General features: G+C 43.5%; 2 protein-coding genes across 2 annotated transcripts in view; both read right to left on the reverse strand.

Moving 5' to 3' along the window:
- Window positions 1-2,983: 2,983 nt before the first annotated feature.
- On the reverse strand, window positions 2,984-6,438 carry LOC308144483 (toll-like receptor 2; the record flags this gene model as incomplete). The annotated part of the gene is made up of 2 exons (XM_080515606.1): window positions 6,343-6,438; window positions 2,984-5,380 (listed from the first exon to the last, which is right to left on the reverse strand). The coding sequence occupies exon 2, from the start codon at window positions 5,360-5,362 to the stop codon at window positions 2,984-2,986; it is 2,379 nt and encodes a 792-aa protein (XP_080371732.1). The 5' UTR covers window positions 5,363-5,380; window positions 6,343-6,438.
- Window positions 6,439-7,315: 877 nt separating this feature from the next.
- tmem131l (transmembrane 131 like) overlaps window positions 7,316-27,735 on the reverse strand; it is a 28,654-nt gene continuing 8,234 nt past the window's right edge. The window contains 32 exon segments of the mRNA XM_080517720.1: window positions 7,316-7,768; window positions 7,770-7,918; window positions 8,891-9,024; window positions 9,166-9,236; window positions 9,780-9,912; window positions 9,994-10,100; window positions 10,296-10,374; window positions 10,467-10,673; window positions 10,751-10,920; window positions 11,091-11,203; window positions 11,295-11,841; window positions 11,945-12,094; window positions 12,195-12,380; window positions 12,527-12,713; window positions 12,829-12,971; window positions 13,685-13,818; window positions 13,993-14,062; window positions 14,173-14,282; window positions 14,389-14,458; window positions 14,552-14,675; window positions 14,770-14,839; window positions 14,924-15,094; window positions 15,261-15,405; window positions 15,538-15,640; window positions 15,730-15,835; window positions 15,912-15,970; window positions 16,819-16,972; window positions 18,260-18,337; window positions 18,919-19,023; window positions 19,516-19,632; window positions 19,725-19,848; window positions 23,469-23,540. Of these exon segments, the coding sequence (XP_080373846.1) occupies window positions 7,600-7,768; window positions 7,770-7,918; window positions 8,891-9,024; window positions 9,166-9,236; window positions 9,780-9,912; window positions 9,994-10,100; window positions 10,296-10,374; window positions 10,467-10,673; window positions 10,751-10,920; window positions 11,091-11,203; window positions 11,295-11,841; window positions 11,945-12,094; window positions 12,195-12,380; window positions 12,527-12,713; window positions 12,829-12,971; window positions 13,685-13,818; window positions 13,993-14,062; window positions 14,173-14,282; window positions 14,389-14,458; window positions 14,552-14,675; window positions 14,770-14,839; window positions 14,924-15,094; window positions 15,261-15,405; window positions 15,538-15,640; window positions 15,730-15,835; window positions 15,912-15,970; window positions 16,819-16,972; window positions 18,260-18,337; window positions 18,919-19,023; window positions 19,516-19,632; window positions 19,725-19,848; window positions 23,469-23,540 (4,357 nt within the window). The 3' untranslated portion in view covers window positions 7,316-7,599.

Consider the following 27,735-nt stretch of genomic DNA (forward strand, 5'->3'; position numbering starts at 1 on the left):
GTTGGTATGTCACCCTGCAGAGAAGAGAGCCAAAGTTAGAACTTTATGAGAAATGAGCGTGTCAATAAAAGAAATTAACCTAAAACAAACAAACAAAAAAATTAAGTCGATGGAGAAGTTGAATTACCTGAAGAGGCACAAGAGGTCAGATTTGTATAAAAGGCGTCTCTGATGGTTGGAGCTCATGACTCTGGTCCAGCAGCAGTGTCACCGTATTTATACCTCGGGGCTCACCCGCCGAAGAAGGCAACTTCCACAGCAAATATTTGAGTGCCGGGCTGGTCAAACACACTTTATTTACTATATCACTGGGTAACCAGGGAGGGGGTCTGGAGCTAATGGATCCCCTGCTAGGGGACGATGGAGAGCTGCTAAACACACACACACACACACACACACACACACACACACACACACACACACACACACACACACACACACACACACACACACACACACACACACACACACACACACACACACACACACACACACACACACACACACACACACCATTGCTTTTTCCGTCGCGGTTATCAGGCTAGTTAAAGGATAAAAAGAGCATGAAATCGAATCACATGCTGTTTTGACCTCTCGAGGGGAACGCTCTGGACCCACATCGGCTCACCCTCACCCAGATACAGCTGACCCTGATCCAGACCCACTCCCCTCACAACATGATGCACCCCGATGGCTTGTTTCATAGAAAGCAAAAAGACACCAGAACAAAACTTAGTTACTTTGTTCAGAGTTGTCCGGCTTTCAGCTCGCCCCCCCCCCCCCCCCTCCCGAGAGACAACAGATGAGACAGCAGGACAGGACAAAGTGTCCTCGGACAACAACTGGATGGGGGAGGAGGAACACGGCAGGGCAACCCTATGACTGTGTAACAGTGGAAATCTGCATAAACAAAGACAGCAAAGGCTCATATTCTGTACACATAAAGAAAAAAAAATGGTTGAACAATCAAAACTTAAATTTACCAAGAAAAGTTGCACATTTTAGAACATTTTTCTACCTCTGCAGTTTAAAACACATCACAATTACCTGAAGTTGATACAGACATCGATAATTATATCATACACATTTCAAGATTTATTAGTTTTTTGCGTCAAACTTTGTTGAACCAAACTGATAATTACGTTATATCCGGTCACTTGGCAAAATACGGCATTTTTCTTTTTTCTTTTCACCTTTACTTTGCCAGGTAGGTCAATTGAGAACCTGTTCTCATTCAGAATGACGATCTGGCCAAGAGAAATACACACATACAAACAGTAAGTATCACACAACCTTAATAAAAGAAAGTAGTATTTATAGTGTTTACAGTAATATATGTTGAGACACAAATTGATAAAAGCTAAAAGTAAATGCAGGGATCCTCCATTATTGGATGTATGGTGTTTGTAAAAGAGGAGAGCAGAATAAAAGTAGGACGTTTGAAGGTCTGTTGTAGATGATTCCAGGTATTTGCAGCAGAAAACTGAACTGAGGAGTGAAGAATGAGGAACCAGCTTTATATATGACAAGACTGATGAACCTATAGAATGTAAACTGAGATTTTTGGTGTGAATATTGACAAGGGAATGTAGATATTGCAGAGATTCTTTCCAACAAGATTTCTGGATATGAAATGAAACCAGTGAGTTTGTCTGCGCACATGAGAGTTTAACAGGCCTGAATTCTAATAATTCCCAACTTAAAATTTGTGTTAAAATTTCAGAATGACTCCTGTTAAATTTATTTCAGCCACGCTTAGTTTCAACCAAAATGGTATAATTTTCAAACCAACACAAGTTTGGATGTTTTTAAATGCATCCATGTATGCATTCTGTAGAGTTGGAACATTTTAGTATCTGTAAAAAGTAAGTGAATTATTTTCAGCATGCATTGTGTTAATTGACTGCAAACATAGATTTACTTTTAACTGCGTGTGTGTGTGTGTGTTATCAGCGCTGCCTGACTCCCCAGGCCTGCCTGTCATCAGTATCCAGGCTTCTGTGTTGGTTTTACGACCAAAGATCAATAGAAACAATATGTCAGCTCTTAAGAGCCTGACAATGAATTACACACGCTTTTAGGCACACAAGCACATGGACACACACACACACACACACACACACACACACACACACACACACACACACACACACACACACACACACACACACACACACACACACACACACACACACACACACACACACACACACACACACACACACACACACACACACACACACACACACACACACACACACACACACATTCATCATTTAAAACACGAGCAAAGATGAAAACTGTCTTCAAGAAACCTTTTTATCTTTTGTGTTTATTGATATGCAGATTATAAATTCTCAAGAACACACGTGAATATACTGTTAGTTCATTCTCAATTAGTTATTTTTGAGAAGGTAAACAAACAACATATGTACAAACAAGTCATAACATTACAACCACCTGGCTAATATTGATCAAGTCAGTTTTGAAAAACAGTTTTGGCCACTTGACATTTCCTTTCTTAGATCCCTTTTGATTGAAACAACCACTCAGACCCAGTTTATCCATCATAATTTGGGGCCTGTTAAATTTATTCAAATCCTTACACTTTTCATCTATTCGGCATCATGCAAATCAACTTCAACGGAAAAAAATGTTCCCTTGCTGTCGAGACGACCTCGTCACTTGGCGCAATGATGAAGAGACACTATCGGTGGTCATAATTTCAAGGCTGATGCGTGAAGATGCAGTACATTGACAGCACAGCACATTACGTTAGAAAGAAAAATTGTGGTTTAATTTTATTAAGAAAATTATAATTCGATGTTATATATTTTGTAGAGATGCGAAAATATAAAACTAACCAATGAGAATACAGAGCTGTGAATGGATGCTTTACAGATTTATGGAAATGATTGGACACAAAAACAGTCAAAACAACTGTAAATTAAAAAAAAAAAAATACATCTTTGAAGACAAGTCCCTAAACATCCTTGTTGACAGTTTGCATCTCAAATCTTTCAGGGACAGTTTCCTGCCTCCTTATTGCCACTCTCAAACTCTTCCAGAAAGCAGGGATCTGACCGTCGTTGTGCGGCCACTCCAGGTATGTCCTGGAGTTCATGGCTCTCCGCAGCTTGCAGAACTTCTTGGGGATGGTTTTCTTGTCGATGGGCTCCAGCAGGATGAGCACCACCGTGTCGTCGTTCTGATCAAACAGTCTGAAATGGGAGTAGTCCAGTTCGTATTTGCACCACTCGCTCCTCACAAAGTGTCGGGAGAGGACGAAGAGCGTCCTGTGGCTCTTCTCGATGGCGTCCATGATGTTGTCGAGGATCCATCCCCCGGGGAGGAAATCCCTCTTGTGCAGGCAGAGTCGGATCGGGGGATCGGACTGCTCAAGCTCCGGGACCAGATGCATCTCCACCCAGCCGGAATCCATGTCGCTGTAGGACACGAAGGCGTCGTACTGCGGCGGGCCCTTCCTCAACCTGGGCTTTCTTTTGGCTCTCAGCCAGGCGCAGGTCATCCTGATGTACCACATGACACTGAACCTATGGCATAAAGCTGCAATGAGCAGACACACGGCCAGAAAGCCTGAGCAGAGGACGGTAAAAGCCACAACTGTGTGGCATTCGAACACCGACAGCCTCACGTCTGCCACCGGCCGTCCTCGCTCTGCATCAGGGGAGTTACAGATGTAAGAGTCTAACTCTGCTCCGACCGTCTCCTCGTGATTCGCTGGGCCACTCGTCATAAAAGCAACAAACTCACACGAACAGAAATATGGATTTTCACCAGCCTTCATCTTCTGCAGCCTCTTGAAAACTTGCAGATCATTGCCGCTGAACTCATGTAAGTTGTTGTTCTGAATGGAGAGAAACGTGAGGCGAGGATACAAACTTCCCTCAGGCAGCGTCCTGATCAGGTTTCCAGAGATGTCCAAGTGTGCGAGGAATGGTAATTCAACGTAGAATTCGGTCAGCCGATTATTCGATAGGTCGAGAACACGCAAACTCGGCGGCAGACACCGAGTCGCCTTTGTGAGATGAGAAGAGGAGAGATTCAGGAAGTGGAGACTCTCTGGCCAGAGACAAGTCTCGGGCATGTGTTGGAACATGTTTCCGCTCATGTCGATGTTTTGAAGCTTCGGCAGTGTCGCGAAGAGCCGGCTGTTGATGGAATGCAGGAAATTTCTGCTGATGTTGATGGTTTGCAGATCCAACAGGCCGACTGCGCCGTAACACATCATTTCGCTCAGAGCGAGATCGGTGAATATGTTGTCGCTGATGTCGAAAAACTGCAGATTTGTGAACTTGGCGAAGGTTGCACACGGAATCACAAACCACGTGGAGTTGAGCAGGGACACCCTGCGTAATGTTTTTATTATAGGCTTCAGGAAAAAGAGTGCCGGGAAGTTGTAGAAACTGGCGATGTTGATGTCTTTAAACAAGATGACCTCTAACCTGGGCATGTGCAGTTGACTCAAAAGGGAAAGCTCATTAAACAGGAGAAATTGTCCGCCGTCAAAAGTAAGCGAAGTTAAATTAGAGCCCGCCAGTAAACTCAGAACCTCGACAACAGCTGGGAGTGACATGTTCACATTTCTCAGACCGATACTTGTTGCGCCGAGGGTGGCGACGACCCTGAATAGAGACGCGTGTTCTTTCCCCAGGAGGAGCATGTCTGTGAAGGTCAGCGTCGTGTTTGGATTCACGACATCCGACAGTACGGCTTCCACAATTCGCGGGTGACTCACAGACACTCTGCTGAGATCGAGTATCACGTGGCTGATCGGTCCCATTTCCTTGAGACTTCCATCTTCATACTCTTGCAGATTCTTCCCATCGAGAAACAGCTCAAAGACATCAGAGAGGCCTGAAAAGTCTCCCATCTTTATGGACTGGAGAAAAACTCCCCCCACGTGTAAGATCCTCAACTTCTTCAGTGTTTGAAAGAGACTTCCTTCACCCAGAGTTTTGTATCTGTTCCCTAAAAGGTTCAAGTACTGAAGAGAACAAAGCCCCCGAAGCCAACGAGGAGACAACGTCTGCAGATTGTTGTGGGACAGGTCCAGTCTCTCTAAATGACTCAGGGGGACGAACGCGTCTTCCTGGATGGTTTGGATTGGGTTGTCGTTCATGACCAAAACTCTTAAACCGGCATACGCCAGAAAGTCAGGGTTCAGTATTTGCTTGATTCGGTTGAAGGAGAGATCGAGGTCGGAGACGAGCTGCGAGGGGACTGCGGGGACCCTCGTCAGGTTTAGTTTGGAGCAGCGACATGTCCGTTCACAGCGGGGACACCGAGACGCGACGAGTGAGAAGCTCTGAGCGACGAGCAGGAACACAACAAGCGTCATGACTCTCGTCTCGAGGGTCTGAAACATGAAGAAAGAAAAGAAAACCATCCATCACTCCTGCTCCTTATGATGCCTTTACACTTTACCAATCTCACTTGCTATGTTAAACTATTACAATTTAATACATCATTATGACAAAAGTCTGGCAAAAGATATGAATACAAAAAAAAAACTGACTGATGCAAAGACTAAGCAGCTGATCAAAACCATGAAGCAGACTACATTTTAATAAGAAAGATATTTGGCCTTCATTAAAAAAATTTTTCAAAGGGCCTCCTTCCGTACTATTATACTGTAAAAATGAGTATCCCATTACCGTAAGCTAGAAGACTGAAAAATGATGATAATTCGACATAAGACTGCTTGACATGCATCACAGTTGTAGGTTGTGGCCGTCAAGCCGACAATCACATGATGAATCGCAAAAAGATGGAAGTCAAAATTATGTGAATAAAAATGCTGCCTGGATTCCTTTGTTAAAAAAAAAAAAATAACTATAGCGCACAGGAAGAGCAAAACATACTGGGAAATACAACTGAAATGCAAAAACTGTGACAATAAAGCAGTAATTACAACGTGAGTATTTTAAATCCAAATCAACCATGTGTGGTTTTGTTTTTCACACTTCTGCTTTCGCTTACATTGGTGAGAGGAAAGGGAACAAATACGCCAATAGATGTAGATTTATAGGATTACGCAACACCACCGGGATGCACAACATGTCAAGCAAAAATCAGACATGTTCAAGATAAAAGGTTTCAATAATTCAACAGTTTGACCAAGTGTCAGGAATACTCGCCCAACATTGTTTCCATGGGGTTTTGCCCACTAAAAGTTGATGCTCACCTGTCAGGCAATCAGAGGATAAACCGACTCTGGTCATTACATGCGTCATTCTGCAACATTCTCTCCAATAAAACAAAATGCACAACACAAATCTAAAATGAAAAACAACACAATTAAAAACGAAGGTGAAATACCTGACCGAGCCTCAGGGCCGTTGTTCACAGCTGAGATGTTTCTCCCTTCATGCAGTCCAGCACAAAGATGAACGGACTTCTCTCGTCGTTTATTTGTCCACAGCAGGAAGTAAGAGACGCAGAGAGAACGATTAAAACACAGAAACGATAGGAAGTTAACGGGTCTGCAAATAGGCCACCAAATGAGAACCTACATAATAAAATCAGTCTAATATGAAGTACAGCCAGGTTTTAAACTGATTTCCTTTTTTTTTTTTTTTTTATTCAGGAAACCAAATGATCAACTGGCAGACTGAAAACTGTAAGAGAAGATGAATTCTGATCTGTGTCATTGCTTCTGATTATACTAGTAAATCCACACTGATGATAGTTCTGATGTGGGTCTGAATATGTGAATACTACCTCAAAGAAAGGGTTCTAGAATGCTACGTGTCAATTTTCAAGTTTTAGTTTTGTTGACGTCTTTGGCCACCTCAGCAGAGCCCAAGTCAAACGATTCAGTGTTGATTCCCAAAAACATAATACCATCATCATTCTGTGTTGCAGCTCAATGAAATGGAGAACCTGGCCACGAGTCGTTGATCTCCGTGTGTTTTGGATCTGCTTTTAAAATGTCCCGTGGCGTTAGGAACCGATCCCTGCCGACTGTGGGCGAAAGCAGGGTCCAACACATTTACACCTGCTGGAATCCTGGAAGAAAACTCACTGGAAGAACATGCAAACTCTATACGTGAAGACCCTCGAGCCTGAGCTTGAGCTGGGAACATGAGGGCGAGAATGAACCGTTACATCATGAACATATCCTACATGTGGAATGTTGACGTGATGTGACGCGTTTCCCACCTGGAGATGATTAAACAATCCGATGTGGCTCTAATGAAAACATTACGGAGGAAAGTTAGGCAAATCAAAGAGAAACTTAAAGGTGTTTAAAAAAAAAAAAAAAAAAAAAAAAAAGACTCATTCAAGTACAAAACCTTTTTTTTTTTTAATTTTCTATGTTCAAAACTGCAAAACACCTAGAAAAATATACAACAAATGCTTAACCTGTCACGACATTTAACATCTGAAAATGGGAGCATAAAAGAAAAGAAATATTCACATTTTCCCCATAAATGGTAAAAGAACATTCATTTTTATTTCCTTTCTTTTACATATCAATGTTTATATGTTTGCAGTTATTGGTAGGTCTGCCATTTTGTTTCAATTCTTTTTTTCTTTTTTTTTCCCCTCTCTCGAAATTTTAGTTTGAAACTTTTAAACGTCTCCGCAGTAGCCGGAGTCGTTGGAAAGCTGCGAGTTGGAGCTGCGGTTGGAAGAAGAGTTCCATATGTCCAGGTTCATATGCGGGCCGAACGGGTTGAAGCTGGAGTACTGGATGGGCGCGCAGATCCTCTCCGCCTCCCGGGTGAAGGGGGAGTGGGGGGGGGGTGACGGGAGTGATGGGGGTGACGGGGGACATGGGGGCCGAGCGCTCCGGCTGGAAGTGGCTCTGGTAGGGCTCGATCTGCGGCGTCCAGATGGATCCGAACAGGCTGGACATGGGCGAGAGGCTGCGGGTCCCCGAGAAGTATGGCTGTGGAGCAGCAGCGGAGGACAAACACCAGCTCATGAGCACAAGCGACACGACGGGAGGGTTTTTATTTTCTGATGTCGGCTGTGTGTATGGCTTTGCCCAATAACAATGGTGAAATCAGAGCAAAAAGCAGAAGCAGGGAGCAGAGGAGAAGTCAGGCGGTCTGATCTGGTTGTTCCTCATTTTGGCTCATAAACACAAAGCGGCCCGTTGAAACCACAAAAACTTTAACTAGTAGGCAGGGCCACGTTTGTATCGAAATGCAATCAAATTCAATAACGCAGAGATTATTACCACCTTATGCAAATCTGTGCTCAAGGACGAAATGAACCGTTTGAAAATCTGAATGTCAGAGATTCAATCAGGTCGTATATTCGATACGATATGCTCGGTCAGGCTATGGCAGTTATCTAAATGGTGAAAATTCAGAGTGACGTACAATTCTCCCACATTACTCGGATCTATTCATGCGTTTTAAATATGTGCATGTGTAAATGCCAATGGTTGAAAAGAGAAGTGACGCCGTGATGACGTGTCAGAGGTTTTCAATCTCAAGCTCTGACAAAAACTACAAAGACGTGGCAAGAGTTTAATCAGAAGAGCAGGTTAGTAGAAAATGGCAGCTCGTTGCAGCCGACATTGTCAGTTGATTTAGTTCAGAGGTTTACAACCGACAGCTCTTCAGCCTCCGATAGCGGCTGCCAGGAAATGATTTGTAAATAAACCTGTTCCTTATTTTTTTATTTCATTTGCATACGACAGATTTTCAAAAATGGTCTAACGTCAAGGCTGATTAAATAGCTAAAACTTTAAATAATAGTGAGAAAATACAGTTAAGGTCATTAAACAGAAGTTATGGAAATTGCTAGGAGAGTGTTTATATTCAGGAAAAGAAAAAAAGAAAAAAGAAAAGAACCGATCCGACCCCTGCTCGAGTTGTATGGCGTCAAGTTTGCTTGCGGCTGTGTTTACCTTGCTGCCCACGCAGGCGGCCGTGTCCCAGGTGGAGGGAGATTCCTGAGGCTGCTCCTCACACCAGCTGCTCTGACTGCCGTGCACGTTGTGACTCTCCTGGCTGGGAAAACCGCTCGGGAACGTTCCGTTACCTGCAACATGATCCAATTGTCAGGAGACTTTTCACGCGCCAACTTTTTATCAAAGGTTTTAGCTCATTTAAAATCTGTAACAAATCATTTCATGTTTTTTTTATCCTTTTGGGAGCTCATATCCCATTCCATAGGTTTTACCTATATAGTTGCCTTCCTCACAGTAGGCGTAGGGATTATTGCAGGGGCTGTTGGCACTATTCCATGTAAACCTGCAGGAGAGAAGGAACACATATTTGAATTCATGCAACAGGAGTGCGATATACATGTGGCTTCAAGCTCTCAACAGAAATGCTGAGATTACACCAATGACGCTGGCTACACAAACCAGGAGACGTTTTAACTTGAGGAACTATCCTGTCAAGAAGCTACTTCATAGATCTCTCTTCCAAGGTCACTGCAGTACCGACCTGATTTGATCAGTTTCCATTGAAAAGCTCTAACCTCTAAATCACCGCGGCCCCAAAACTCTTAGTGATCAAAAATATATTCCAGTCGACTTATTTTTGTAGTTCTTGACTCCCTTGAAGTAAATGACAGAGAGCTTTCATTCTCTACCACTTGCCTTTGTTAACCACGAGGGGGCAGAAAATCTCACATTTGCTTCTGTTGTGGGTGAAGACCAGCAACATGAGCTTTTACAGCATTTCTGTGGTGCATTTCCCCATATTTAGGTCGTTTATTAAGTCTTATTTTGTAATGCAGAGTAAAATGAATGAGCATAAAGCTTTAAACAGGCGCATTGTAAGACCTACCCATTGTAAGGCCCGGCCGGGGGTGGTTGAGGTATGTAGGGCAAAGCTTCGGTGGTGTTGTATCTGAACTCGTTGGTGAGGGGGATGGATGGAGCCGACCACGTCTCTTCAGGCAGATACTGACCCGTCAGGTCTTGGGAGAGCACAGAACATGTACATTACAAATCTGCAGTAATGCACAGGCCTTTCGAGAATTTTGTGTTTCTGCCATTACCAATGTTCTTCTCCATTCCCGCGGCAACGGCGGCAAAACTGGGGTTGAAGCTGGAAGCTGCGGGGTCGGGGCTTTGGCACAAGTCTTTGTGGTACAAGCTGTTCATGCTGACATGAGGGAAGGGAAAGATGCAATTTACATAAAGAAACATTAAAACAGCAAATTGAAGATTACATTACAATGCTGATAAAGTCTTTCATATTAACAAAATAAATATTTTTTTCAAGATGGTTTAAAATCACACCAATGCAATCATTCCAGTGAGTCATATCTTGGACCGTGCGTTTGTTTTTTTTTGTTACCTTAGAGCCTTGTAGTTTGTATTCACGGCCTGGTAGCAGTCTCTCTCTGCTGGGTAGACACTGTACTGCATGGAGTCCCCTGGAAAACAAAACAAACCCAGAGTCAAAACACGGCGACCCTCAGTTCTGCTCAGTGGTAAATCAGTTTACGTTGTGTGCGGGACGCCATACTTTTTCTGGATGAGGTAGTGTAGGCGTGTGTTCGAGCACCGGGGTCCTTGTCTCCCTCCATGCTGCTGGCGCTGCTCCAGCTGCCCCAGCTCCCCCTGCTGGCCCTCACGCTGCCCGACGAGCTGCCCGAGTCGGAGCCCGACTCGCACGGTCCGCCGACACGCCGCTCCGTGGCGCACTTTCGACGGGTGCGAGCTGAGCAAACCCCTGCCGGAAGCCAAACCAGATCAGATCAGATCAGACCAGACACTTAACGAAGAGCTGCGCTGGGGGCGTGCACCCACCGTTCTGTTTGAGAGGGCTCTCGGCACTCTGTCCAGGTTTAAGTGCCTCAGATTTGGAACCGTTGCAACAGCGGTTCCTGTTGCGGGTCCCACTTAAATTGCGGTCTCCTGTTTTCCAATCAGGTTCTTTGTCCCTCTCCGGCATGACGAGCACGTTGTGCTCAGGAGCACTGAGGTAGTCATCAGAGAAAACAAGACATGTTATCTTTTCGTTCCATCTTTTAAGCTCCGGTTTGCTTTCACGGCACTAATGAAACAATAGAAAATCACCTCTCTGTAAAACATAAGAATGCTAAATCAATGCAAAAAAAAAGAATAAGTCAAGCAGTCTGCCAATCACCTGGAGACATTTTCTGTCTTCCTGCGACTCCTCTTTCCCTTATTGTTCCCTGGTGCGATGCCAGTGTCTGTGGTCTGTGCTTTCTTTTTCTGGCCTTTGGCCTCTTCTCTGACCTGAGTTGGTACAAAACAAACAAACAAACAGACGTGAGAAGATGCGAGTGAAAAAGCCCAGACGGATCATCACGTGCAGTCCTTTCATCACCTCTGGTTCAGAAGTGTCCCTTTTCTCCGGAGCCACCTTCTCGGCGTAGTGCTCGGCGCAGCTCTTGTCTACAGGACTGCACACCAACAGGCCTGGTCGCGGTCCTGGACACAGTGTGACGTTGTCTGGGAACCCAGCAGGCATTTCCACGGGAAACATAACCGCTACTGGCGCTCTGTCCTCTACAGCGTTGCGGACGCCTTCTTTAAAGTCTGTGGAAGTCTTTTTATCCATCTCGCTGATGAAAGCTGGCTGGTTGTTGTTGAAGATGTCGGAGTCCGGGGTGAGCGGCGCTTCCGCCGTCAGGTCTTCAACCTCTTCGTCCATCGCCACAGTGGCAGCTGTGGAGGAGTTGGGCTTGTATTTGGTGTAATAGAGGGAAACTTTGTGTTTTTTCGGTTGCTGGGACGGCGTGGTTGAAGAGCCTTTCTTTGTGGATTGAGGGCGAGGGGCGGGGCTGTTGGCCAAGGCTGGGGAGCCGCGCCCCTTGCCTTTGTCAGATGTGTGACACGTGTCCACGTAGGTCTTACAGCTGCCCTTAGTTTTACTGCACAACACAAACAAGACAATTTGAGGAATATTAACACCCGACTTTCAACGTCATACATCTGCGGTCACTGTAAAGTCACTGCAAAGATGATGGGACACACCTCACTCCATTGGGAGTAACGTTATTGACCGAGCCATTTTCCCGGGACAGGACAGAGTTGTGGTTGCTCCTGATGCTGGGCGAGGAGAATTCACTCAGAATATACTGGGCTTGATGAAAAGCCATCAGACACACACCGAACAAGGAGAAGCTGTAAGACAAACAGACACAAGTGTGATGACGGGATGATCCGACAATCTGCGGGCCCTCGCCTGCTTCCTCTCCAGCTATCTGGAATCGTAGCTACTAACCATGTAAAGACCAGCGTGACCACCCAGAAAGTCTCCTCCCAGCTGGGGCCGGGAACCACCTGAGCACAGAGCGGCAGCATGTGGTGTGGCAGCGTCACGTTGAGGGTGAAAGGGAACGAGGTGCCACGTGACGTCACCAGGGTGAGGTCCCGAATCACCCACGATGAGGTGAAGTCTGGGGTGAACCTGAGCACATAAGCAAGCAAAGAACCAGAAAACAGTGAATGCACACTGGAAAGATGAAACCAGGACACTTTGGATAATCCATCTGATTTAAATTGATGACATATGAAGACAACAAAGATGATTAAGTATCAGGAAACATCACTTACGCGATCGTGACCTCAGAGGAGCTGTTGTGTTCTAAGCTGAAGGATCGACACTGCAGCACTTCAAAGCCAAATCCCTGACATTTATATCCGTTTATATTCATTGACATGACTGTCAGAGGAAGCTCTCCTGCATTCTCCACCTTGAAGCTCTTTCTGATCGCGAAAAGTGGCTTATTGGTGCGCAGACCTGCGGATGAAATACAGCAGTGTTACTCAGTTGTGACATTTCTTTTAAAATTACACCGGGAGGGAAACTAATTCAACTGTCACACATTCACATGAAGCTTGAGCATGGACCTCACCATCACGACACTCCATCAGAGTGGACTGAGGAACGTTGAAGCGCAGAGAGGCTCCTGGGCCGGGGAGTTTGCCTCCGACTTTGAGAAGCTCTTTGGCCCCGTGGCCTTTTACCGTCACCATGTCGAACACTGTCAAGTTGTTTCTGTGAAACAATCATCAACATGATTTTGGATATTTTCTTTTATAGGAGGCAAGGTGCAAAGACTCCATGTCTGTTTAAAAAAAACAAAACTTTTTCGTCTGCCGGATTTTCAGCGCTTAACTAGTCCTACACTACTGGGAGCACGTACACAAAAAGCACATCAAAATGTCAAAATTCAAGAGTAGTGTTCCTTTTCTTTTGTTAACGATTCGGCAAAGCGTTTCAACAAAAAGCACACAAAACTGAGAAAAATTGCCAATTAAAGTGGATGGGATTTTGGTGACGGGGATACTAGTCAGCAGCGTGCGGAGACACAAAATGTAATCAGGAATTTTCTACATATAATTGAATTTGTTTAAATGTACACTAAAAAAATCCGTAAAACTGTATTGAGTTTCAGTTTTACGTCACTGTGTATGTTCTCCAGATAACTGAAACACGACAGCCATGGTTTGTCACATGTCACATTTCTGAAGTACTGTAAGTTTTCATGTGACAGATCTCACATTAATCAGGGTCAACAAGGCATCAGGTTTTTGTTTTTTTTAATTAAAAGGTATTTTAATATAATTTAGTTTATAATTAAGAGAGAGTGCCTAGCTGATACTCAGGGGGATTTATCATTTAAATTACAGAACTTTATACAGAAACACCAAATAGGAAACAGATAAAGGAGCCTGATGAAACGAGTCCTGTTATAACAACCCCTGTACCTGATAATCAGGATGGTCGTGGTGGGCTTGTGTTCGGAGGGAGTGAAGACCACAGCGACCTCTCGAGCCTCCCAGGGCTGCAGCAATAGACGCAAGACACCCTCTCCTGAAATGCCCTGGAGGCTTTCACCCAACTGTAATGAACACAGGGAAAAGAGGGACTAAGTGTTTTGAAGGTAAACAACATTAAAAAAAAAAAAAACACACAAAAATTAAAGGCAATTAAATTTTGCAATGTATTGAATGACGACACACTAGAATTTACAGCAAATGTGCAAAACGATTGTCGGAGCTGGATCAGGACGTACCTTGTGAGGAGAGGCCAACAGAGAAAACTCTGAGGTGCTGATGTTGACTGAGATGGGGCTGATATTGAACCTGCCAAGAAAACCAAAGGAATCACTTTCACAAATTAACTTGCAGGATTGAAGTCATCGCTCTCCAGCCATCAGGCTCATTGAAACACTTTTTGTAACGGTCCAACCCACCATTTAGTGAGGAGATCCAGAGCCTCTAATGGAGCAGGGTACAAAGAAAGGATCCTGACCTCAACAGAAATCACTGAAGATGAAGGATTCTTCAGCATGAAAGTCTTCACCTGGAACCAAAAGGTAGATTTTCATACAACAAATGCCACAAATAAAAAACTAAAAAACAATCAGTGAACACAGAAATGCTATTTTCAGCGAATCCGCGGTCCTTACCTTGCTCTCATTGACAGGCGTAGCACCAAAGTCCAAAGGAGAGGAAGTCTCTACAGGGAGTCTTGGCCACCTGAGACATATTTCCATCGTTTAAAGACGATGACGTTAACAAGGTACAACAAGGCCAGGAAACGTGTCAGTTATTATTGAAAGAAAAACCTACCTGCAGGGGACCTTGTCTTTGTGATTCTGCCACCGAGAGCAGAGTTCTGCTGCCAGTTTGCTATCGACAGGCCAGGATGAGGAGGAGAAGTCAGGAAGCAGCGAGCGCTGCCACTCTGATCGTCCTGATGAGATATTCAGGCAAATGTGTGTCAATAAAAAAAACAAAAAACTCTCGTTTCTCACTGATCAGGAAAGTTTTATATTGCCGAGCTTCACCTGTCTCAGAGAGTCTCAGAGGGCAAGGACGTCCACACTCGCGTTCAGCTTCAAAGCCCACATCCCCCTGCTGACAGCCACCACAGGCGGTTACAACTTCAGAGTTTCTTCAAACAAGAGAGGAACTAATTCACTACGGAGGCTTGCAGTTTACCTTGGAAGAAGTAGAATGAAAGTAGAGTGGAATGTGCAGGGTGGAGCCGAGGCTGGTGTCCAGACTCAGAGTGAAGGTCTGCTTGAGAGGCAGCGTCCTGCTGAGCGACTCCAGGGTCAGGACATGCCAGCAGCCCTGGCTGACTCTTAGGGGACGACTGAAGTTCATCACCTGACAGATGGGAGGGGAGGTAGATATTCAGTCTTGTTTTTACGCACAATTTGTGATCGACATAAAAGCACACTATTTCAAAAATCGATGTTTTGCTCGTCATTATTTAAAAAAAAGAAAAGAAAAAAAAGTGTAGTAATTTATCACACCGCACAGTCGCGCCCACCTTCATTACTCCATGCAGTTTCTCCGACAGGCTGGCGTTCAGGACAGTGAGGGGCAGCCGGGACGGGTTCGTGAACCACAGGTCCACCTGGTTGTTGTCTCTTTGCTTTATTTGGAAAAGGCTCAACGAATCCTCCTGTGTCCATCTGCAGAAAGCCCCAAGACATTCATGCCTAATTTACACCACAATACTGGCGAAATGCTGCGATTTGTTTTGGTTCGTGTTCATCAGAATACACATCTGGAGCGAAGAAAATGGTACAATGTTTCTGCGTTACCTGTGCATGACGTGTGGTCCAAGGAAGCTGTGGGTTGCCCTGTTTCCCTTGATTTTCAAACTGATAAGGCTTGAGCATTTTGCTCCATGGCCAGGCAACGAACCTGGTGGTAACAAATACACTCCTGTTCAAAATTTGACCGAACAGCAAAAAAAAAAAGTAATTGTGAGCCAAGAAGGGATTAGGATTTACCTCTGCACGCAATGGAAGCCACCTCGGTGAAGTTTTTGGCTTCTGCTCTCAGAAGAACTTGATTGAAGTCGAGGCTCGCCTCAACTTTTGACAGCACTTGCATATCCTGCCGCCACAAGACGTCTTGTTAGAGTCGAAATAAGTTTACTCGAGAGCTTCGATAGGAAAACTGGAACACTCACCTTTACGTAGAGCTTCTTCCCTCCTGAATTGATCATATAAACTCCTAGTTTTGCTTCCCCTGTAGAGAGAAGTGCAGGTAAATCAGCTCACAGCATTCATGCAGATTTAAACTGCATAGGTTTCAATGTTACACTATTTTCTTTACATCGGTCACAGACGCATTTAATGGAGTTTCTGTGATTTGCAGGTTTGACTTGGCAAAAGTTTTTTTTTTTTTTTTTAACTGGATGTTCTTCCTGATGCAACTCAAGCAGTTAGGGGTTCGAGGGGCCTTGCAAGGGTACCCACAGCAGAAATGGTTTCATTTGGATATTAACTTCTGATGACACATTTTCTTCTCTGACCTCCAGGCCAACACTAGTTGATAAAACAGAATGTAAAAAAAAAAGAAAGAAAAAAAAAAATCTCAACTGAGGCATCTCGTACTAGAAATAATTTATAGAATTAAATTCCAGTCCAAAAAGTCAAGAAACCGGTTTCATAAACCTCTTAAAATAATTGTGGTCACGAGAGGTCTTCCCCTCCACATTATACAGCACAACAAACCCAAAATCACAACTGATGTCATTTTCACACAATCTCTCATTTGACAGCTCATGTCAAACAGCAATGATCTTAAATCTCCAGAGGTAAACTAAACATAAACAAAAAGGAAGAACGTCAACAGGAAGCAGAGAACCTTTGATGAGGTCTCCATCCTATATCAGAATGTAAACACAGACTATCTCAAGCTTTTCACAGATAGAACATTCAATGAGCTCATTCAATGCTCAAAAACCCGAGACATCTTTGCGTGTGTGTTTTATGAAGCGACACATAAGTCATGGTCAAATTGTGTGTTTTACTACAGTGCCACTCCGTCGCGCCCGTCCAGGCCACTGGGTCATGGAGGCAATGGACACTCACCTATCGCAGACCGTTGAGCACTCGGGGCGACCAGCAGGACCAAAATGTGCTCAATGACGTAGGGCTTGAGCTTGTCCAGGTCAGCGGGCCGGTCACCACGTGCCGACAGATTAATCTGCAGACTGAGGCGCTCTTCACTTTGGAGGCAGGACCCCTGGGACGGGACAGGAAAGGCATACCAGCCATGCACAGAAACGGAGACAAAAAACAAGAGAAGCATGAGAACGACGGCAAGTAATGTGACAGCCAAGACAAAGAATACAAACTAAAAGGCTGCATGAGTTTTAGGGGGGACGTTTGAGCTGAAACAAGGAGATGCAAATGACTACTACCGACTACTCTCCACCTCTTATCTCCACCCTGACACTAACAGCCTCTTAAAGCTGACAGATCTGTGCAAGGAGAGTGCAAATCTCACAGCAAAACCAGGGATAGTCTCAGAGGGTGAATCACCACTTGACAACCTGCAGACAGATGCCCTGGCTCTGTGCCACGGGTGTGTGTGTGTGTGTGTGTGTGTGTGTGTGTGTGGGGGGGGGGTTTAAGGCCTGCAATGGCACATTTAATCCCTTGAAACTGAGGCAACTGCTAACTTCCTGTTAGGCTCATTTAATCTGCCGGCATCACAGACTCTGACCAGAGGCCATTTCTCGGGTTTGTCGAAGACTTGAAAAAGAACTTGGGCAGCAGGTGTTGATCCTGGAAATGAGCCGAAAGCTGAAGCTGGGACAGTCGTGTAACAGAACGCACGGACGACTTCAGTTCATATAATGACAACATTGTCAGGTTCTTTGCAATCGCCCCTTGCTTCATGTCTACTGTGCCACAAGAGTACCGAGAGCCCTGCATCAATTAAAAAGTCTCTTGAGAAAGCAATTAAGAGTCTGGAAAGAGATCGCGGCCTCCTCGGGGGCTGCGGAGAAAACAGAAGGTGCTTGGGTGACAAGGCCAGCTATCACCTGAAGTTTTTTTGCCGGCCTTCTGCTTGAGAGGAGGAGGCGTGACGAAAGCAGGGCTCGGTTTTTGTAAAGTAGGAACAAACTATCAATGATGTCAGGTTACACATCATAAAAATAAAGTCTGTGGTGAACTGCCTTCCTTTAAATTCTATGTTTCCTCCCAAACGTCTGCTTCGCTTCTTGTTCCACATTTAGCCGTTTACTGCCAACAATTTAGGCAAATGCATTTTTATCAACAAGTATGAGTTTAGAGGAATTCATGAATTACATGGTGTTAAAACTATACTGAGCTGGAAAAAGGAGGAATAAAAACGTCTTTTCAACTGTTACCGGGGGGGGGGGGGGGAGGCAGGAGACTACTTTCAAGGTTCTGTAACTCAGGCTTTCAGTTCCTGTGCTTCAAAACTACAAGTGTGACCAGTTTCAACAGGATGTCCACTGAAAGTGTCCTGATAACCGCTTTAAAAGAGAAAAGGGATTACCTGAGGATTGTTTAATAAAGTCTTCGGTAAGCTGCACTCCAGTACTAGACCCAGTATAGTGACGTTGGAGGCATCTTCCTGCAAGTTTGGGGGGGGGGGACAACAAGGTCTCTCACCGTTAGACAATAAAGGGAAAGTTAGACATGGACATTTTGTGGGACGTGTTTGTTGAAACAAAGATTAAAACAGAACATGCATGCATGAAGCGGCAGAGTGATTGTGAGAGTTTTCGTCTGCGCTCCGCCACGGTAACATTTTTCAACTGCCATCCCACTTCCTGTTGTGGAGGCGATGACTCCTCTCAGATGAGTCTCGCACACTTTCACTGCCTCGACTCCATACAAAAACTGTGCACACGTTAATCAGTGTTTCTCAGGTTTTCATGAATAGAAAATACAAGAATTGAGTCAAATACTTTTTTTTTCTTTTTAACCAACAAGCAAACAGCGTTTTGGTGATTAGAGTAGAAATAGATCATTCAATTTGCCTGCCCACACACTTTCAATATGCTCATGGCAGCCAGAGTTTGCCAGTGTGTATGACAAAGCTTATGTGTGTATGAACAGAGCAGACTGTTCATCAGGGCAGGCAGGAAAGAGGAAAGCAGCTGGTTCCAATGACGAGCTGTTGTTCGCTGCACAAGCATTTAAAATACATACCTGAGTTTGGGTCAGCTTAATGCTCTGGATGTGGGGGAATATTAGCAGGCTATCCTTTCTCTGGACAGAGAGTAATGAACCCTGGTGACCTCCGACACCAAATACCTAGGAAAGAAGTAATGGCCACTTATAAAAAGAGACTCAACCACCATGCGCATGATATTAGGGCTGGGAAGTCAACAAGCAAGCAAAGAGATAGTGCACTGACTGCATTACACGGGAACTTTCTCGCTTGACAAACTGAAATCCAATAACGCATTTGCGTTAACACTGAATAAAGCAAGATTTCACTCTTTAATAGGATTATCCACTTTTGTTGACAATCATGTGGGATGAAAAGCAAAGCATGAGGATGCTGGAAAGACCAAACAAAAAAAACCCCAAAACAAACAAAAGAAAGTGTCTCACACCTGCAGTCTGCTCAATTACCCGTTTCAAGAAAAACAATCTGGACGTGGCCGAATCTGTAAGCCGATACTGGGAGCCCATATGATGATAATAAAACCATAATCTGGCCACTTTTCACTAAGGTATTAAAAAGCAAAAAAAAATGTATATATAGTGTGAAGATAAAAACTGAAATTGAAGCAAACTTACTTGGTATGACAGCAGCCCATGGGCCGATGTGTTTATAAATAATGTGTTTTCTACACTGCCCTCCTCGGACGGGAGGAAAATTAGTTTAAAAGATGCCTTCCCTCTGGGTGGGATCACCTGGGAAAGGGAGGAAAACGTGACATAAATGTGACGCACCGGGAATCTGAACACAGCTGAGCCGAAATGTAATTTCTTGTGTGTATACTTACTCTTCTGTGGAAGGAAGGTATGTAAAAATGGCTGCTGGATGTAAACATTGACAGCAGCGTCACAGGAACTTCCTGGCTGGGGTTGTGTATATATATGGTTTCAGCTCTTGGCAGCCCCAGCGGCCTGGAAAGACAGACAGAAGATCACATATAGACGCATTCTCCACCGTGCTTATGCTTATATAAGGGGGGGAGGGGGGGTGACCTCAAAAACTATTTGAGGATACCAGGTACTTTAGTATAAATCAAACGATAGATTAGCTTAATAATGTGGCCGCCTTGATAAACTGGATTTCTCTGCTGCCTATTTATATTTGTCTTGATTTTTTTTTTTTAGGCTTTTATTTAGCCAGGAGAACCACATTGAGATTAGTGATCTCTTTTACAAGTGTGTCCTGGAGAGCCCACACACACACACACACACAGAACATGCAAACTCTACACAGAATGGCCCTGTTTTTGAACCCATGACCTTCTTGCTCTGAGGCGAGAGCGCTCACCACTGCGCGGCATTTAACACATTAGAGCCGAGATGGGTGTGATCGGTTGTTATTGTCTATAAAGTTTAATTGAAAAAAAAAAAAAAACAGCTTTGTTGTCAACTTGAACTTTCCTTGTGCCATATCCTGAGTTATGTAAGAAAAATAAAGGAGGATAGTGTCTCATTCAGTTACTTGCGTAACACAGTAAATGCTGTACAAGGTTTCATTCTTCACAAGTGTTTCCTGGGGTTTTTAAGAGTTGTGGGAATTTGTGTGGAATTGTCTACAAACATCTTTTTGTGCACGTTGTTATATGAGATGATATAGGTTTTCATTTTTGAGAACAATCACTTAACAAGCACCGAGTGGCATCGTTACAGTGCATCCCGAGCCGCCAGTGTAGCGGAGCTCCTCTCCGGCACAGTGAATCATGGATTTATTATGATATCACACCGAGCTGTGTTTGGCCATAACACGTTTATACCTCTATTAACCAGGGCGCAAGAGAGAAAAAGTGAATGGCTTCCAGAGCATAGGAAATAAAGAGATCATCGAGATTGCACTTAAGGTACACGTAGCAGCCACGAGTTAGAACATGGGTAATAACAGATGCCGTATGTATCAGCTTTGGAACTGGAGAGAACGATAAAACCTCTCCGCGTCTCCTGAGCCCGCTCTGGAGGTGGCAAAAAGCCGTGAATGATGGGATTCCTCCTTTTGCGACCCGACTCAGCAGTTTGGACTGTTTATTTATTTTGCTCTGGCACTTACTGGCGAGGATCCTCGGCTGTAGCGGAACATTTATGGACGCTTTACACCTCTTGAAAGCGCACTTTGGTCTGCGCTGATCCCTCTTTATACCACAGCCGCTCTCTCTCACACTCACAAGGTCAAGCGAATGCTCACAGCGCAGGAGTCGAGTTACTCTCGTGACCCGCTCTTTTATGCTCTTGAAAACAGCTGTGAGGACCTAAATCATCTACCTTGTTGCCCTCTGAATGAAGATTACCACCAACGGCAACTCGGCGTGGCACTATGTGGCCTATTAATATTAACCCCCTCTAATAACGAGTAGGTATTACAAGAAATTAACAAGTAACATTATCCAAACTGTAGATGGAGAGCACGTTTACAGCAATCTGAGTACGAGACGACATACGCAAGTTTTCTATATAACCCAGCCTTACTTAAGGCTTCATGTAAATGAGTAGAGATAAACACCCATCCAGGCGTAATTGATTGAATAGAAAAGAAATCACTTATAAAATAAAGTAATGCCCTATAATGATTCCTGAGGAAATAATTAAACTACACAGGAAGTGCTTTCATTTACATCACTATGTTGTGGAAAATCAACTATTTTCATTCGATACAATAACAATCGGTTCTTTTTTTACACTGAAACAAGCCAGTTATACAAATAAAACAGGAGGCTGGCTATGAAAGGGCGTTTTGTGCCATCGGCATAAAGGTTACCTTGTAAGCGCGATCATTTTTATTGCAATCTATTGAAGCGGCTCTCAGCGTGTTTCGCTTGATGACACGTAAACAAAGGCTGAAAATGAATGTCTCTTCTGGTACCTTTTGCCCAAGCATTTAACTTAATTAATTTCAGACCGTAATTATATTTCCAATCTAATTAAAATGCATGTCTCCGTTTGAAGCCTTTCATCATGAAGGATGTTCCATAAATCACACTTGGTTTGGGAGGCAATAGTTCATAATGAAAAGTGTGTCCAGGGCCTCACGTCTCTGTATTCATATTTCTAGCATTCATGAACAGTATTCCTGCACCAAGTTATACCACTATGAAGACTTTACAGTCTTCATATGGTTTGTGCCTTAAAGTTGCAGGTTCAACATGTCACAGTTTATCTTGTAGTTAGATCTAACCTTCAAGTTGTGACGGATTATGTAAATGACAATCATTTAAATTGACGTTTTAATTTAGTGGTCTGTTTAGGCAGGAATGTTTGACACGCGTCGTCTTTGTGGTCTTTTCTATTCAGTCGATGCTGTTGAGCCGTTTGTGTTCAAGATCGGATCGTCGGTTTGCATGTTGTGCTTCAACGGTGGAAACTGGTCACCAAGCAGCACGAGGAAGTTCGTTAAAGGAAAACCCAGATGCAATTACAGTGGAGTCAATGGCCGTCTGTGCACACATGAGCAACTGACGATCTAAGAAGTTCATGAACAATAGATACACTTCTAGTGCTCAGGACTCGCACAGGAGATTACATGGGAAAGTACTTTTTATTCTTTATTAAATTTGACATTTCAGACAAATGTAGTAAGAGGTATGTCAGATCGACACACGGTTATTTACATTTGCATTGTAGAGTATTCAGGATTGAAAAATACATTTTTAAAAAAAGCATTAGTTTGAACACTCAAAGTAGCCTCATATCGACATTGTATAATTAGAAAATGTATTTGAGACCTCACCTTTCACTTCCTGTTTGCCTGTTGGAGTGTGATTTTACTTTCATTTTAGCTGTCTGAACTGCGTGCTCAGAGTTTAATGGCATGGCAGATTACACCGTTTCAACTGCTTCTGAGCTGCTGTCAGTCTGGTTTCTGTCTTGTGCAAAACCCCCCACCAAAAAAAACCCCACATTTTGGACATTTCAGCGAGAATCATCATGACCACCCATGCAGAAAACACCATCTTCGACTACTCTGTAAAACTGTAGAACATATTACAACTATTTTTACATTTCTCCAATAAAAAAATGAAACTGGTGTGTGGGTCTCTTGGCTCACAGTCCATCTTTAAGCTCAACTACAATATTCCATTGGGTAATTGTATTTTCACTTTACACATACTTGGCAATTATTTGCGCATTTCACCAAATATGAGGGAGAAAACAGTTGGTGAATGTTTACCTTCAATGGGAGCTATGCAGATTGCTGCTCGGCGACAGTATTACGTCTGCTCTGGGACTATGGAGGCACGCAGTGACGTTCTTAACCCTCATGACTGGGGTCACTCTTCTCCCATATGTGTCTAGAAGCAAGCTTACTGCCATACTTGGATATTATCCTGTCTGTTTAGTAACGTTAAAGGGGCCCTTGCTTTAAGAAGGAATCTCTTTCTGGAGCTTTTCTTGCCGCAGAAGGTCACTTGGTGGCATGTAGTGGAATATTGTTATTCTGACCAAAGACTAAGAGATGTCGAAGTGAGTTATAATTCATCTTTGCCTAAATGTCTGCATTTGTGAGGATATGCTTTATAAAAACAGGAAGTGAAAGCAGCACTTACTGCATCCCAAACTCCAATGCTGGAGGCTGAAAATGCAGGGGCTTTCCATTCTCCAGTGAAAATGGAGAGGAGCTGTTAAACAGAGGGGAAAGAAAGAAAAACATTAGGTCAAAATCATAGCGCTCATATGTACTAACCCGAAAGAGATCAAAAATATCTATACGTGGAGATGAGCTTTTTTCCCCCATTACAACTGCAGTAATTGTACACTCTTCCTGACCCCGGCCATGTCACAAAGGACTTATTTTCCTGTTCAACAAAACAAGCAGCACTTTGCAATCACTGAGAAATAATGGACATGGGGGGGGGGTTTGCAAGCAATGGCATAGACGACAAAAATAACATTTGCACCGGTGAATCATTACACACACTCCAGTTGGATTAGTTGGGAAATGAATAACTCTGTCCACGAGCAGCTTTAATTCTGTGGGGGAATCTTTGTCAATGTTTTTGTGAAATTTGACCCCCGCCAGAATAAATGCATGAAAAGAAGAGTAGGATAGATTAAAAGTGCAACTGAATCAGCAATGTATTTTTTCTTCTTTTTTTTGCTTTGAAGGTCTAATGAAAGCATGAACTCACAAACCCAAAACCTAAACGCGGCTCTGACACAACTCACACATTGTCAAATACACTTGCACAACTTGGAAACATGTGGATTGTTAGCGGTCGCAGCATCTTTCTAGAGTCCAACTGCATTTTTACTGCTGGTGGTATGTGACATCATGTGTTAATGAGCACTGGGAGTTGGTGCCCTAAAGCTGTGAAGCAGCAGCTGATATATGGCTGCATGTGCATCTATGTGTGCATGTTAGAACATAAGGCTCAACACATGTGTTTGTGTTTAAGTGCTCATATACACACAGGTTGCTGTGGCAAACTAATCAAAATGCAGCTACAACAACAAAAGGAGGGACTATAAACGTCCTTTCTTGGGCAAAACGGCACATAAACTAATGAATATTCACATAAGTAACAGTTCCTCATACGAGTCACCATCTGCCCCCACAAACTATAGCACTGTGGCGTTTGCTCGGGTACAGCAGAGGAAGTGAGCCGAGCTGACAGTGTGCCCACAGTTTTGAGAAAAAACTTCAACAAGTCTGACACTGAAACTTGAGCTCCTTGTCCTGAGACACATTGCTAATCATCACACATTTAAAACAGGTTGACAATCAGTTTGTACACTGCAGCAGTTCACCTCCGGTTTATCCCAGTATGCATAAACACACCCCGGTTGCACATCTTGTGCCACTGAACGCGCAAACTGCAAGCCCAGTCTTGCAATCTTGCATAATTTCAACACACCGCATGAAATATAAATGATTCGGTAAGAAAGCAAAACGCACCCAGAGGGCAAATCACGTTCTTACGCAACAACTGCACCGATTATGATTGCATTTATCCTGGCCTATGTCATAACTCAGTTCTACTCTGACTTACCGTCTATGTTGTCTGCTTCTTATCTGCATTGTTATAGTTGGAGATGAACCAAACAGTGTGAAGTGATCAAACTTCCTCTACAGCGCTGATAAAATAACATGTTGTTGTGAAAGTACAGGTCAAACACGTTTTTTTTTATGTGCAGACATTTGAAAACTATCACTTTATTTTGGTTCACATGTGGGTTGTTTGATGTGCTGTTCCCACAAAGTGATTAAACACATTTTGCTGACATGGAAGGAACAAAAGGCGTCGAAAAGAGCTGAGAGAGGCAATCTCATCAACAAGGAGAGCGGAAGTGAGTGATTAAATGCTTTCTTGAGTCTAACAGATTTCAAAATTGAGAGCTTGTTCTTCAGACTTTTGGTGTCTTAACATTGCTTTCGGGTTGGAATGTAGAAACAACAGGGGCGGCTACAAAAAGATGTGTTAACTTTGTATTAATATAAAGCATAAACTACACGTTGACAGCCGTTTACAGACCGGACATGACAGGGTACTACTAATAAACACGTCTTCTCACCAATCTAGGTCACTGTATATGAGCAGCAGCGTAGTTACAATCTTCATAAAGTATTAAGAAGGCGTAACATAGAACTCTTCTCGACCCGTCAACTCAACCATCACTGAAAAAACTGGAAACTCCATCTCGGGAAACCATTTTGAAAAATGTTTTATTTTCAGTGGCTCCGAGCGCCGTTGTGTAAATGCACACCCGACACTTCAAAAAAAGTTGTGTGTTTTTACCGTCGTCTAAACGGGGCCTTTAAACATTTTCAATGGGCTGGTAAAAAAGAGCCCACACAATTATTCGAGATGCATGGTGTTTCCACGTACCATATTTTTTTTTGGACTATAAGTCACACAAGAACAAGTTGCTTTTGTCAAGACTGCTTCATAAAGAGGGACGTCTATGTACAATTTGCACTGTTGTCTGACATATTTATGTTTTCATGCACAGATGTCACTGCACCGTCAATTAGCCTCGGCCAGCAGCAGTTGTTACAGAACCATCTGTGAATTCGTTCCTCCGGTCTGCCCGTCACACTTTTAGACCGTTACCAGCTTCTTTCGCTTTCCCCCCCTTCACGGTGACAGTTGCTCCGCTTTCTTCAACTCTATTTCTGATGTGGGGTGTGCATTTTCTACTGTATATTTGATCTTTTTTCTGTCATTCTGCTGTGTAGCTTTATCTTTGGGCGACATTTTACTTGATCTGTCTTTTGTCGATTCCACGTGTATGTACTTTTACATTTTGATAGGCACTTTGTTTCTTAATAGTAGCTGTATGACCAGCCAAGAAACTAGAATAAGTGCGACTTACATTCTAGAAAATATATGTTGCAACAGCTGTCCCGTGCTTTGTTTACCTCTTATGGTTTCATGTAGAACATGCTCATGTGAGTAGAAGTGGAAAAAAATAAATAAATCTATTCTACTATTCAGAGGCCGCCTCGCCAAAAGCCGGCAGTGATGTAACGTGGACGAAATGTCATGAAGACAAATACAAATTCCGCTATTGTCAACAGAGTGTAACCGGTATTACAAGCGCAGGCCTACAAATATGGTGTTCCATGCCCAGCATGGAGTGGTGAAGCTTGGTTTGTGGGTGGGTTTATTATCCCTCCCTCCTCCTCCTCCGGCTGCTCTCAGGTGTGATCAGCGCAACCGCCTGCACCTGTGACTCGTGTTGTGTCTCCCAAACTGGCCAATCATGGCCAGCAACCCTCCTTATAAAAAAGGACCTCTCCGGCAGGGAAGAGGCCGTCTTTACTTGACCTGTCAGATGTGTGTGGAGCGCTGAGCTCTCTGCCAATTTGCCCGAGTGTTTTGTAGGTTTGTGGTGTGATGAGGTGAGGACTTTGGTAAGTTGGGGTGCCCCGTACACTTTTCACTCGCGTAGGTATTCGGTTGGTGCCACCATTGTATTTACTTGGATTTAACCACTGTTCTTGGATAAATTAGCCAGGTTTCTTGTTTAAGTTTTGTTTGATTTCGGTGAAGGATAGCGAAGCCTCGTTACATTGTATTTATAATTGTTATGACAACCCCCAGTCCCAACCTCCTCCACAGCCATATTGTATTAGTTTGGTATCATTAATAAATCACTTTCTTTTGTTTGGGACAGAACTGAACTGTGATTACTGCACAATCAATAAATTTGCATTTCATTGAATCAAGAAAAGCAAGAGGCGTGACCTCATTAACACGTGTGGCCACACAAGCTGGTAATAATGAAGAGCATAACATCCTTTGATTTCCCTCATTAGACACAGATGCAAATGTGTCCTGTTGAAGGTGAATCCACTTTATTCTGTGTTTTTGCTGAATCAAAGTGACCAATTAAATGCAACTTGACATTAATTCAGTGAAGTATGTAATATTGTAACATGAAGACAGACCAAATTATGTGCATGAATTGCATATTTCAATATTTTTACATTCACATCAGCGCAGATGAACAGTGAGTGAATAACTTATTTGCTCTCAAGCACCTTTTATATTGACAAACGAGTATCTTTACACCAATATTCAGATTTGGGGTAAGATATAGCGTATCGTTATCAAGAATTTCAGTGCTCACACAGGCGTACACCCACCTGCCTCTACTGCTTCAACCATTCAACTTCTCTCACGTAATTTTATGACTCAATGTTGGCACTTCAAGAGTTTGAGGTTTTAAAAAATGATATACATATATCACAAAGAAGTTTAAATAGACTGGCAGCTCGGTCTCAATTGATGTTTGCCACATTACATAACTGCTGCTTCACCGTCAAGATCCCTCCATCTGCTATTGCTGGGTAATTCATAAGCTGCCAAA

The sequence above is a fragment of the Blennius ocellaris genome (assembly GCF_963422515.1).
Source record: "Blennius ocellaris genome assembly, chromosome: 3".
Classification (NCBI taxonomy): Eukaryota; Metazoa; Chordata; class Actinopteri; order Blenniiformes; family Blenniidae; genus Blennius; species Blennius ocellaris.